We start from the raw sequence: 14,369 nt of genomic DNA on the forward strand, positions 1-14,369 counted from the left end.
AAGCATTGCAGCTTTGGCAATGGAACTCATGATCTGGCTGACGTGTGATGTGTGTGTGTGTGTCACTCATTCAGTTGTGTCCGACTCTTTGCAACCCCGTGGACTGTATCCCACAAGGTTCCTCCATCCAAGGGATTTTCCAGGCAAGAATACTGGAGTGGGTTGCCATTTTTTTCTCCAGGGAATCTTCCCAACCCAGGGATTGAACTCGGGTCTCTTACATTGCGGGCAGACTCTTTACCATCTGAACCACCAGGGAAACCCTGAGCCACCCGTGAAAGCTGACATGTGATGCACTAAATAATTGTTCAGTAATTTAAGGGGAATGAAAGAAAATCAAGATCCAGTTTTCTCTTGACATTTATGGATGAAATCTTCCCCTTGATAAGGCACAGGGAGATGATCCATAGATTGTTATATATGACAGCAAGGTTTTTGAAAATTCAGATACTGGTGACAAAAGCATAGAGATTTTGGAAACTGATTTTAGAATGTACTTGAAAATGTTAAGCTGATGACTGTTTTTAGTGATAGCTTTCAGTGCAAATTTGAAACCTTTAAAATCTAAGTAATAAAAGCCAAATTATATGATTTTCCCTCCTCTTTTTTAGTTTTTGATATACTTCTTAACTCTTGGAATAGGATTTTTAATTTATCCAGCTTAATTACATCACTGTAAACTTCTGGGGAAAAAAGAAAACATCATATGTTTTATCTACTAGATTTGTGAGGCAAATATATTCTATTAAAGTGAATCAATTATTAAAAAAATAAAAGCCAAATTACATACTTTATTTAAAAACAACTATATAGTTTTAGATGTGGCAAAATAGCTTATTAAACACTTGTCTAAGAAATATCAAGGTTGAATTACAAACAAGAGATGAAAAAAGGAGCTTCTTGATAGCTTCTTGCTCAGATAACTGCTCTGTAAATCGGAAATGAATGAACACTTTTTGATTTGCTAATGTCCTAAAAATGCACAAAGTACTATCAGTTAAAAGCTGTATGCAATGTCTTGGTTGCTTTTACTGTAAATAATGAATAATGTTTCTTAAAACACATTCAATTAATGTGGAACATGAGGTTAGCTGAACAGGAGGTTTCCATGTAGCTGGGATTGTGGGAAAAGAAGAGATAACAAAGAGAAGGCTCTGCTAGAATTACAGTAACATTTCAGGATGTACTAATGTGCATATCTCTTCCACAGATAATTAAGCAGTCATTTTAAAAATGAATAATCTTGGTGAATGCTTTTGGTTTACATCTCAGAAAATTAGACATCAGAAAAATCACAAAATAAGCAGCATTATTTAATATGCTTCATTTCTGCTCTGGAGGGGCTGGCTGAGCTAATGCAACTCTCGTCCATTGCTGAGGGCGCCACTAAGCAAGTTTATACCTTGTTATCTTAGGAGTGATATGTTAGAAAAATGATCTTTTAAATGGTCATCTCTGCATCTCAACTTGTTTCTTTCTCTTCCACTGACAACTATCTATACTTTCCTTACGTAATAAATGTTAAGGAACTCCCCAGATGGAGTTCTTGAGGCTTAAAGGGGAGCCAGTTTCAATAGTGGTACACTTGTCTGTTCTTTAAATAAAACCTGTGGTATGGTTGTTTATATTTTTAATAAAGAATAGAAGCTCTCCAGGAATAACTTCTATCACGCCTAAGTACTGGAACATTATGGCTATTTCATGTTAGACCCCAACAAGCCTAACAGTTGAGGCCTGAGCTAGTTATAGAGACTGCTGCCATATGGGACAGGGACATTATAGCCAACGACAAGGGCTTGAGGGAGGTTCCTCCCTGTTTTGTGAAGGTGAGTGTAAGGAATCCTGATCTAACCAGTGAATTGTTCAAAATTTGTGTTTCCATCCTAAAATGCCCACGATTCTTAGGTTTTCAGTGAATCTGGTTGTTTTAGCTTCCCAATTCTGTCTAACAAAAGAATAGACACTTTAGCTACTTATTCAGACCAGCTGTACCAAATGCCAGGAAACTGTCCGAGCTCCGTGCCAATATTGGGATTTCATGGAACTTTCTCTAATTGTAAGTGTAGTACTGCTGGGTCTATTTCCCGTGTGTGTGTGTGTGTGTGTGTGTTTAAAGAGCAGCCATGTTTAATATTGTGAAATATGACACATCTCCTCCTCTCCCAGCCTCTAGAACAGTGATAAATTTCAGAGCACGCTCAGCAGAATTGGATTGTATTATGCACAGTACACATGTTCATCACCAAAACGGAACTCGCCAGAATGGATGCAAGTAGAATGAATTGCTGAGACTTCAAAATTCCAGTTCCTCACAACTGATTTTATTAGCCAACATATACCAAAGATGGGGGCAAAAGACGTGTCATTTTTGCAGTTTTCTTCCACCGCTGGAGCCCTGTGCTGTTGTCAAACGTAGTTTTCCAGTCTTTTGATTAAGCCTTGCCTGTCATGTGCTGCTGTAACATCAAAGTAACCGCTTTGCACCCTGTCACCTCCTCTGGCAGGCAGCCGTCCTGGTCTCGGATCGTGGGGTCGGCCCCGGACTGGAGCAGCAGCTCCACAATGTCCAAAAACTCACAGGCAGCAGCTGATGGGGAAATCGACAAATATGGAGACCAGGTTACTGTGAGACAAAGAGAAACCACTAGACTTCAACGGGAAAGGCAAGTGCTGAGCAATAAGAAATCCTGAAAAACGAGCGATGTGACAGACTGGGGGTGATCAGGCCTTGGAATGAAACAGTGCTGTGACAGTGGGTTTGCTGGTGTTCAGTCCAGTCCAGTTCAGTAAGAAAATCAAATTTACCCGTGTTTGCCCGGAAGCTGACCGTCAGACAAAGACATTTTTTAAAATTGTGACGGTTTTAGGCTCTATTCTTTAGGATGGGAATGAAGGGAAGGAACAAACACTAGTTGAAGTATTTCTTTTACTTTGATCAAAATAATGATATGTTTGTAAGCAAAGTCAAAAGGCTAAAAACACTGTAAATGTCGAAGAAAAAATTTTTTTCTTTGAAGAGGGAGTAAGTGGGTAACTAACTGAACTTTAAAATTAGTTAAAAACAAAAACAAAAACAGTGGCCTAGTGATCAGACCATCCCTCTAAAGAAAACAAACAAACAAAGGCACCAATCACACAAGGTGTGTGAAGAGGAAAAGGACCTACAGACATCAAAACTTATCATGAAGGTGCTACAGTATTGCCCCCAGACCAAAAGGCTAGAAGAAAGCTGTCCATTCTTGTGCACATGTAGAGAAACTTGATTTCTGACAATGCTGGCATCGAAGATCAGGGAGGAAACAAAGCTCCATTAAATTGTATGGTGCCGAGACAACTAGGCTAACGGCACAAATGGCATTTCACAGAGGATCAAACTAAGTGGCAATAAACATATGAAAAGATGAGCAACCACATTAGTAATCATGGAAATAAAAAACTTCATACCTACTAGATAGCTGAAAACCAAAACCTGAGACAATACCAAGCATGGGGCAGGCCTGGAGCAAGGGGGGGCTCCCCTCTGGACTGTGGGGAGCATACACCGTGCCTCACTTTGGACAACCAGTTGGCATTACACGTTAAACCTAAACAAATGCCCACTGTTGGACCCAGCAATTCTACTCCTGGTTATATACCCTTCAGAAACCTTTGTGTATGTTCTCCAGGACATACCTGCAAGAATGGACATACAGTAGCCCTATCTGTGAAAGACCTCAAATGCAAACAACCCAAATACCCATTGAGAATAACATGTAAAAATAAAATACTGTTTACACAGACAATGAAATCCCCACACAACAAGGAAAACTAATGAACTGTAGTTTCACATGACATGAGTTTCTCTCCAGGTCTTAAGGTTGAAGGAAAAAAGGCAAGTCAGAAGAACACACACAGTATGTTTCCACTTAAAATTTTAAAAGCAGACAAAACTAAACTCATTGTTCAGAGACACAAATCTGTAATGAAACTATAAGGGAAGACAGTGATATAAAATTTGAGTGTTAATCTGGGGGCCCTGTAGGGAAGTCCATGTAATTGGGTAGGCATACATGGGGTTTCAAAGATATCAGCAGTGTTCACTTTTTTTTTTCACTTTCTTAAACTATGTGGTAGGTACAATTTTTTAAAGCTACATTTAAAAATTTTCATTATCTGTTTTATATACAATTCTGTACTGTGATATATTACACAATGGCAACAACAAAAGGTTTTAAAACAAAGGGAGAACAAGAAGGGTAAGGGGTTTGAGTCAAGGAGTGTTTTATTGAATACATACTATACCCGTTCTATCAAAGATACAGGTAAGACTCCTGCTCTGAGGAATTTAGAAGGATGAATATAACAAACACTGTGGCAGACAGGGACACACACACACACGTGACAGGTGAGGAGGGTGGAAGAGAGGAGAAGGAAGTTGAAGGATCAGGAAAAACACACAAGTAGGTGGTATGAACGCTAAGCTTCGAGGACAGAGTAAAATTCCAGATAAACTGAGAAGGAAAGGCATTGCAGAGTGAGAAAACAGCATTAACAGAAGGAGGAGAGGATAGGGAATGCTGAGGGAACTGTCTGCTGGCCCGGAGAAGCAACACAGAGAGTCAAAAGCAGAGAGTCTGGATTTAAGTCAAATTACGCAAAGCCTTGAAAGCCACACTGAGAAGTTTGGCACTTACGAGGAGAGGAGTAGCATAATCTCAGCTCTGAGTTAGGATGATAATTCTGGAGTGACCTGGAGAACCTAAATATCTGTGGCAGACAGAACAGTTAAGGAGACTATGGTAGTCCTTTCAGTTCAGTTCAGTTCAGTTGCTCAGTCGTGTCCGACTCTTTGCGACCCCATGAATTGCAGCACGCCAGGCCTCCCTGTCCATCACCAACTCCTGAAGTTCACCCAAACTCAAGTCCATCGAGTTGGTGATGCCATCCAGCCATCTCATCCTCTGTCGTCCCGTTTTCCTCCTGCCCCCAATCCCTCCCAGCATCAGAGTCTTTTCCAATGAGTCAACTCTTCGCATGAGGTGGCCAAAGTATTGGAGTTTCAGCTTTAGCATAAGTCCTTCCAAAGAACACCCAGGACTGATCTCCTGTAGAATGGACTGGCTGGATCTCCTTGCAGTCCAAGGGAACTTTAAGGTGCTTGAAATTAGCTAGTGTTGGCAGGAGTATAATGAAAGTATTGAATTTGAGAGCCACTGAAATTCAGGTAGGACACAGCAAAATACAGATGTACTTCAAAAAAAAAGTTTGTGAATGATAAATTTAATACTTAATGAGGTTGATATAATGCTATATATGTTGATACCTAGTTAAACATTTAACTATTTATATTTTGTATTTTTTTTTTTTCTGGAGCGAAAATGTTTTGTTTCAGATTTCAAGTATTTTTATAGACTTTTGAAAAGTTCTTAGGCCCAACACCTGTCATCATAATGCTTACTGAATGAAAGTCTGAATACTTCTATGCTTGATAGATAAAGAAAATTACTGATAAATTTGATTATACAGAAATCTAAAACTGATAAATTTGAACACATAAACATTTAAAACAGCTATAGCACACACATGAAACTTTGATATACAAAAATAAACCATAAACTGGGAAACACTGACCTATATAACACAGACAAGAGCTAATGTCCTTAATACTAAAAAAAACAAACAACTTTGAACAAATCAATCCAAAAGAACAATGGGCAAAAGAATTAGAAGGATCAAGAAGACACCTATGTTTCTAGTCTGGGAGAATGCATAGATGTGGCTGACATCTCTAAAATAAGGAATCAAAAGAAGAAGAGGAGCAGTTTTTGGAGAGAAACAGAAGCAGAAAATTATTGAGGGGGAGAAATAATATTGGTTTGGGACATGATAAATATGTGGTGTTGGGGGATGTCTATATTGATAAGGTCAGACAAGAAGGTAAAATTTGAATATGAAAAAAGAAACCACAACCCACCCACCCCATACACACTGCCACCTCCATTTTTTGGAATTTGGAAAAGACCCTGATACTGGAAAAGATTGAGGGTGGGAGGAGAAGGGGGTGACAGAGGATGACATGGTTGGATGGCATCACTGATTCAATGGACATGAGTTTGTGCAAACTGGGAGATAGTGAAGGACAGGGAAGCCTGGCGTACTGCAGGGCATGGGGTTGCAAAGAGTTGGACATGACTCACTGACTGAACAACAACCTCCATTTTCATCATACTGTGTGACTTTCTGAAGATGCATGGTTTTGGATCAGGAATTTAAGCAATTTTTCTGAATACCCTGTTACATGTTTATATTACATGACTTGCTTGGCCAAAGAGTTACCTACCTAAGGTGGTTTCCCTTATCGTGCTAGAGAAATACTTTTGAAAGAGACAGTGTCCTTACCAATAGACACATTTATGTGTCCGGGAAATAAAAAGCTTTAGAGGCAAAGATTGTTAATACCAGTTATTAAATTTTCACCTGTATTTTTTACTACAATTTACATTCATCCACTTTGGTTTTTGTTGTTGTGAATCACCGAACATATTATTATTCTACATTATCTTTACTGGGTTTTCTTCTTCCTGTAAACAGACTTTACTCTTCACTAGCTCTTTAAAAGCACCATTAGCAAACCTACTTACAATGACTCTCCTTTACCACACCTGGCCTTATCTCTCCACCATGCTTTCAACTACTGCAGTGAGCGTGTATCAGAATCACCTGGAGGCATCACCCCACAGTTTCTGATTGGTAGGTTGGAGCAGGACCGAGAATTTACATTTGCTAACAGGTTCCCAGGTAATGCTGATACTGCAGATCTGGAACCTCACTTTCAGACTCAGGGCTCTGCCAGCGTGCCTCCTCCCTCAAGCTATTTGCCAATTTTCACAGCTAGAGCCACTTAACTTACTTGTGTAGGAAGGAATACAGGCCTCTCGTTGGTTCCGTATGACGTAACTTTACGTTGGATTTGATGCGGGTAGCAGACATAACTTTGTCTGCCTTTGCTGAGTTTTCCAGCTCCTACACCTCATCTCTTCTTGGATTCCTTGCTGGACATGCTATTTCCTCTGAGACTAGGACACTGATTTTGCTAGCTCAGTTCCTTCTGGAAGCTGAACATGAAACAGGTAAGTTCACTTCCTACTTCTGGGACTCCACCTGGTTGCCTCTGGTCATTTGTTTTACATTGTTGGTTTGCCTGCGTGCGTTTCTTTCCGTTGCTTGTTGTTAAGACTTTGAAGTTTGCCTTTTTCTGTGCCCGAGTCTAGTGTCCTGCATCTGGCGTTTCCGGGACTGACTTCAAATATCCAGGCTACCTTCTCTGCTTTTCAAACAAGGGTTATTTATTCGGTTGAACAACGTTGTTGCTATTTCTATGACTGCTGCCCATTCTTTCTCTATTTTCATTTCTATAGAGGAGCCTGGAGGGCTATAGTCTGTGGGGTCGTAAAGAGCCAGACACGACTGAGCAACTAACACAACACACACGTGTTTCCAGACCCCTAAACCCCAGGCTCCATCTTCCTCGTGTTCTGAGCCTCAGGGCTGGCTTGGTCTTTTCCCTCTATAAATGATTACTTTTCTGGTGAGATCATGCACCTTGGCTGGCAGGTTCTAATGCCAACTACATGTGTGGCTTAGATCCAATTCTGTTTTTTCCTTTTTAAACTGGTGTCAAGGAGGTCTATGAGTTTGCCATGCAAAGTATAGTCTGAGGATCAGTGGCTTTTAGCATACTAGGGGAGCTTGTTAGAATCAGATGAATTGCTCCCACGTGAGACTAATTGTAACTCAACCTTACCAGTCACTACTTTTTCCAGCTTCCTTATCTCACCACTGATGTAATTTTACAAACCTATGTTGGGTGAGTTTCCTGATGACAGTGTGAGCTATAACGTATAATCCATGATTCTTTAGGAACCCAGAATCTGTGTACATCTCACATTTGTTGTTTCTTAGTGTATCTTTTGACCAAGCCCTTTTCAACTATGTCAAGATACCAAAGGAATGTTTCTTCATGTTATTGGCCATGGTCTGATGAGGTTCCAGGGTGGATGAGTACCACTCAAATTCAACAATAAAGTTCAGATGCTTAATGTGATTCTGGCCCACAGTAGGTGACCATCCAAATATCTCACTGAAACAGAGCAGGACCCTGTGACACTTGCAGCCCCTCCCCGCCTTGTCCTCTGCCTGCCTTTTACCTGTGGAAAACTTCAGTCAAAAAGACTCAGAGAGAGAGGGAAAGGGTGGGATGACTTGGGAGAATGGCATTCTATCATGTATACTATCATGTAAGAATTGAATCGCCAGTCTATGTCTGACGCAGGATACAGCATGCTTGGGGCTGGTGCATGGGGATGACCCACAGAGATGTTATGGGGAGGGAGGTGGGAGGGGGTTTCATGTTTGGGAACACATGTAAGAATTAAAGATTTTAAAATTAAAAAAAAAAATAAAATAAAAAATAAAAAAAAAAAAAGAATACCTTTAATCAGAGAAATGTGAACATGTGGAAACAAAAGAAAAAGGTCAAAGGAGACCAAATAATAATAATGTATTTATTAAACATAGTCAGGGACCTTCAGTTCCTTCTCAAGGGCTGTAGACAATACTCTGAGCCGTATCCTGTGAGTTACGTTATAGATGCTGAACCCCCACCAGGTGGGAGAAGTTAATTACATGACCAGATTGTAGCCGTGACATGTGTGTGTGCTCAGTCCCTTCAGTTCTGACCAACTGTTTGCGGCCCTGTGGACTGTAGCCTGCCAGGTTCCTCTGTCCAAGGGATTCTCCAGGCAAGAGTACTGGAGTGGCTTGCCATCTCTTCCAGGGGATCTTCCCGACCCAGGGGTCGAACCTGGGTCTCTTATGTCTCCTGTGTTGGTAGGAAGCTGGTTCTTTACCATTAGTACCACCTGGTAAGCCCCTACAACTCTGGGAACTGGCTTTAAAGAAATGGAAACAAACCAACCCTGGGACTGAAGATTAACTGTATTGAAAAACAATCAAGATGATGCTGGTTAGACCACCGATGACCAATTTCAAGATGACTGTCAGAGCTGACTGTACTGTTTCTGCCTGTAGCCCCCCTCCTTCTGTCTATAAAAGCTCTTGCCCCCTAATTTCATTGTGGCAGGGGGTCAGGGGAGTTGGCTTTTGGACAGATGTCTGCCCTCCATCCCCTCCAGGTTGCTGGCATCCAAACTCAAGCAAACTTTCCTTGCTACCAATCTGGTCGCTTTGTAGGCTTTTGAGGGTGACCAGAGAGACCCCCACTTTCAGTAAGTTTTTTGTCGCCCAGCATGGGGCTGACTACTGCAGCTCTTGTGCTTTGATGACACCTGGCTCTCCTGGGTTTCCCATGGCCATGACAGCGTATGAGCCTGCTGCTCGTGACTAGCTGGCTCTGAAAAGGGGATTTGGGGGACGTTCCCAGCAGCTGCCAAAACCATTTGTTTTGAGGATCCTCCCTGTTTCTCCCCTGTTGGCACTAGCTACCAGCCTATACTTTTCCTTGTTGGAATGGAAACATGCATTGGGGATGAGGTGACGAGCTCCAAAATGGGATAAGTCCACTGGTGTGTGCCAGGCAACCTTCCCATTTGTGAGTATGAAGTGCTCTTTGGGCATTCCTGCCATTTGGTTCTGATATGTGTATGACATTGAGAACTGTGTGTGCACACCAAGTGCTATTTGGGCATCTTGCCAACTGGTTCTGACATCTGTCTACTGTTGAGGACTCCTTGTGGGCACTGAGCATCATTTGGGCACTTTGCCAATTGGTTCTGATGTCCAGCTACCATTGAGGACCATTTGTGTTGGGGAAGTGTTTTTTTGGGATTCTGTACCAGTCACCCTCAAAGATGGTTTGTGACAGATCTGTTTTTTGGTGTGTGAATATGTATTCCATCTGTGTGACTAGTATCTTTGTCTTTTGTAAAGTGAGAAATTCAGGTTCAATTCATTAAGAAAAATTCAAGCTATGAAACTATGACTAAAGGTGTTTTTTTTTTTTTTAAACTAACATATGGCAATAGTGTTCTTTAGATTCTGGAAAAAACTGGTTAAGATGAAACTCTTTTGAAATTCCAAACCTGGTTCTTTTTGTATATGCAGTTAGAGAAAGCTAGCTTGATAGAATCCACCCCCCAAGAACTCTAATCCTGAGTAAACAAAAATATGCCTAGGAGAAAACTTGAAGTTAACTCATCATACCCTTGAAATAAAATACAAACACAACCCACTTTGCCTCGGATTTCAGCCCTGGGTTAATTAGAAAACTTCAAGCCAAACTGGGGAGGTGGAGAAGGGGGAAAAAGAAAAAGCAGGTTTTTTAAATCGACTGTATAAATTTGACTGTTCTGTTATTCATAAACTGATAAGTTTAATTGCAAAGGCTAATTCGTGAAATATAAAAAGATGAAACAAAGATATCTGGATGTCTGTATGTCTCAAGATGTGTTTTTGGATAATATTGCTGAGATTAACTTGTAAAGGAGCTCTATTGGTTTAAAAAAGGTAAGTGTTTACAAATCAAACAAACCTAAATTTATCTACTTTTGCCTTCTTGCAAGACCAAGAGGGAAACTAAGAGTGCTTGGAAATTGTGCTATGAAAAATGTACGTTTTTAGAGGTAATAAAATATGTTCTCAAGTTTGCCAATCAGAAAATGCTGGCATAATATTTCAATCACTTGTTCTTGGTTTTGTTCAGGTTTTCAAGGGTTAAAAATTGTGATACATAAAAATGATTAGGGAACCATTTCAGTGTGTAAAGCAAGTAGGAGATATGTTGTTGGTGAAGAGAAGGTATAAAGACTGGATATATTGTTGTTAAGGAAAAATGATTTTTTCCTACAGTTGGTTGTTGGGGGAAAAAAGGGATAAATCTATTTGGATTCAGAAAATAATAAAAGGTTTGTGAAAAAGGAACTTTGAGAAATGACTTTTGTATGCTATCAGGATTAAGATTAGACTGAATTTCTTTGGGTAAATGAATTTTGTTACTATTAACAGTAAACTGATGCAAGACTAAATTTGTTTTTTCTGTTAGGAAAACAAAGTTCTCCTGGAATGTTGATCTGATTTTGGTAACAGTGATTTCTAATGGAAAGTTATTGTTTGCTTCTAACCATACTTTTGATCCCAATGTTCAGGATGGGAAAAAACTGTCCAGTGCAGTTGTTAGAGTATGACTACTCATGATGCGAAGCACTGCCGGCTTTCAGTTGACTGCTTAAAGCATATGTACAATGTTTGTGTGACAGCGGGGCATAAAGGATAACACTTACGGCTGATAAAGCGTTTCCTCATTAACATACCTCTGAGCCTGATGGGCGGGTCATGGTGGAGAGGCCTGACAGAATGTGGTCCACTGGAGAAGGGAATGGCAAGCCACTTCAGTATTCTTGCCTTGAGAACCACATGAACAATATGAAAAGGCAAAATGATAGGATACCAAAAGAGGAACTCCCCAGGTCATTAGGTGCCCAATATGCTACTGGAGATCAGTGGAGAAATAACTCCAAAAAGAATGAAGGGATGGAGCCAAAGCAAAAACAATACCCAGCTGTGGATGTGACTGGTGATAGAAGCAAGATCTGATGCTGTAAAGAGCAATATTGCATAGGAACCTGGAATGTCAGGTCCATGAATCAAGGCAAATTGGAAGTGGTCAAACGAGATGGCAAGGGTGAACGTCAATATTCTAGGAATCAGCAAACTAAAATGGACTGGAATGGGTGAATTTAACTCAGATGACCATTATATCTACTACTGTGGGCAGGAATCCCTCCGAAGAAATGGAGTAGCCATCATGGTCAACGAAAGAGTCCGAAATGCAGTACTTGGATGCAATCTCAAAAACGACAGAATGATCTCTGTTCGTCTCCAAGGCAAACCATTCAATATCACAGTTATCCAAGTCTATGCCCCAACCAGTAATGCTGAAGAAAATGAAGTTGAATGGTTTTATGAAGACCTACAAGACCTTTTAGAACTAACACCCAAAAAAGATGTCCTTTTCATTATAGGGGACTGGAATGCAAAGGTAGGAAGTCAATAAACACCTGGAGTAACAGGCAAATTTGGCCTTGGAATGCAGAATGAAGTGGGGCAAAGACTAATAGAGTTTTGCCAAGAAAATGCACTGGTCATAGCAAACACCCTCTTCAAACAACACAAGAGAAGACTCTACACATGGACATCACCAGATGGTCAACACTGAAATCAGATTAATTATATTCTTTGCAGCCAAAGATGGAGAAGCTCTATACAGTCAGCAAAAACAAGACCAGGAGCTGACTGTGGCTCAGATCATGAACTCCTTATTGCCAAATTCAGACTTAAATTGAAGAAAGTAGGGAAAACCACTAGACCATTCAGGTATGACCTAAATCAAATCCCTTATGATTATACAGTGGAAGTGAGAAATAGATTTAAAGGCCTAGATCTGATAGATAGAGTGCCTGATGAACTATGGACTGAAGTTCGTGACACTGTATAGGAGACAGGGATCAAGACTGTCCCCATGGAAAAGAAATGCAAAAAAGCAAAATGGCTGTCTGGGGAGGCCTTACAAATAGCTGTGAAAAGAAGAGAGGCAAAAAGCAAAGGAGAAAAGGAAAGATATAGGCATCTAAAATGCAGAGTTCCAAAGAATAGCAAGAAGAGATAAGAAAGCCTTCCTCAGCGATCACTGCAAAGAAATACAGGAAAACAACAGAATGGGAAAGACTAGAGATCTCTTCAAGAAAATTAGAGATACCAAGGGAACATTTCATGCAAAGATAGGCTCGATAAAGGACAGAAATGGTCTGAACCTAACAGAAGCAGAAGATATTAAGAAGAGGTGGCAAGAATACATGGAAGAACTGTACAAAAAAGATCTTCACGACCCAGATAATCATGATGATGTGATCACTAATCTAGAGCCAGACATCTTGGAATGTGAAGTCAAGTGGGCCTTAGAAAGCATCACTATGAACAAAGCTAGTGAAGGTGATGGAATTCCAGTGGAGCTGTTTCAAATCCTGAAAAATGATGCTGTGAAAGTGCTGCACTCAATATGCCAGCAAGTTTGGAAAACTCAGCAATGGCCACAGGACTAGAAAAGGTCAGTTTTCATTCCAATCCCAAAGACAATGCAAAAGAATGCTCAAACTACCGCACAATTGCACTCATCTCACATGCTAGTAAAGTAATGCTCAAAATTCTCCAAGCCAGGCTTCAGCAATACGTGAACTGTGAACTCCCTGATGTTCAAGCTGGTTTTAGAAAAGGCAGAGGAACCAGAGATCAAATTGCCAACATCCGCTGGATCATGGAAAAAAGCAAGAGAATTTCAGAAAAACATCTATTTCTGCTTTATTGACTGTGCCAAAGCCTTTGACGTTGTGGATCACAATAAACTGTGGAAAATTCTGAAAGAGATGGGAATACCAGACCACCTAACCTGCCTCTTGAGAAACGTGTATGCAGGTCAGGAAGCAACAGTTAGAACTGGACATGGAACAACAGACTGGTTCCAAATAGGAAAAGGAGTACGTCAAGGCTGTATACTGTCACCCTGCTTATTTAACTTATGCAGAGTACATCAAGAGAAATGCTGAACTGGAAGAAACACAAGCTGGAATCAAGACTGCCGGGAGAAATATCAAAGAACCTCAGATATGCAGATGACATCACCCTTATGGCAGAAAGTGAAGAGGAACTAAAAAGCCTCTTGATGAAAGTGAAAGAGGAGAGTGAAACGTTGGCTTAAAGCTCAACATTCAGAAAATGAAGATCATGGCATCTGGTCCCATCACTTCATGGGAAATAGATGGGGAAACAGTGTCAGACTTTATTTTTTTGGGCTCCAAAATCACTGCAGATGGTGACTGCAGCCATGAAATTAAAAGATGCTTACTCCTTGGAAGGAAAGTTATGACCAACCTAGACAGCATATTAAAAAGCAGAGACATTACTTTGCCGACAAAGGTCCGTCTAGTCAAGGCTATGGTTTTTCCAGTGGTCATGTATGGATGTGAGAGTTGGACTGTGAAGAAAGCTGAGCACCAAAGAATTGATGCTTTTGAACTGTGGTGTTGGAGAAGACTCTTGAGAGTCCCTTGGACTGCAAGGAGATCCAACCAGTCCATTCTACAGGAGATCAGCCCTGGGTGTTCTTTGGAAGGAATGATGCTAAAGCTGAAACTCCAGTACTTTGGCCACCTCATGCAAAGAGTTGACTCGTTGGAAAAGACTCTGATGCTGGGAGAGATTGGGGGCAGGAGGAGAAGGGGACGACAGAGGATGAGATGGCTGGATGGCATCACCGACTCGATGGACGTGAGTTTGAGCAAACTCCGGGAGTTGGTTGTTGGACAGGGAGGCCTGGTGTG

The 14,369-nt window shown here is 40.8% G+C and overlaps 1 protein-coding gene across 2 annotated transcripts in view; it reads right to left on the reverse strand.

The window, feature by feature from the left end:
• Positions 1 to 2,342: 2,342 nt before the first annotated feature.
• Positions 2,343 to 14,369, reverse strand: part of ACBD6 (acyl-CoA binding domain containing 6) — a 201,041-nt gene continuing 189,014 nt past the window's right edge. Inside the window, exon 8 of one of the 2 annotated variants that reach the window (XM_068986419.1) lies at positions 2,343 to 2,587. In XM_068986419.1, coding sequence (XP_068842520.1) covers positions 2,433 to 2,587 — 155 coding nt within the window. In that variant the 3' untranslated portion in view covers positions 2,343 to 2,432. The remainder of the gene's footprint in view (positions 2,588 to 14,369) is intronic. The other variant, XM_068986421.1, reaches the window with a different exon arrangement.

The sequence above is a fragment of the Capricornis sumatraensis genome, chromosome 14, assembly GCF_032405125.1.
Source record: "Capricornis sumatraensis isolate serow.1 chromosome 14, serow.2, whole genome shotgun sequence".
Taxonomy (NCBI): domain Eukaryota; kingdom Metazoa; phylum Chordata; class Mammalia; order Artiodactyla; family Bovidae; genus Capricornis; species Capricornis sumatraensis.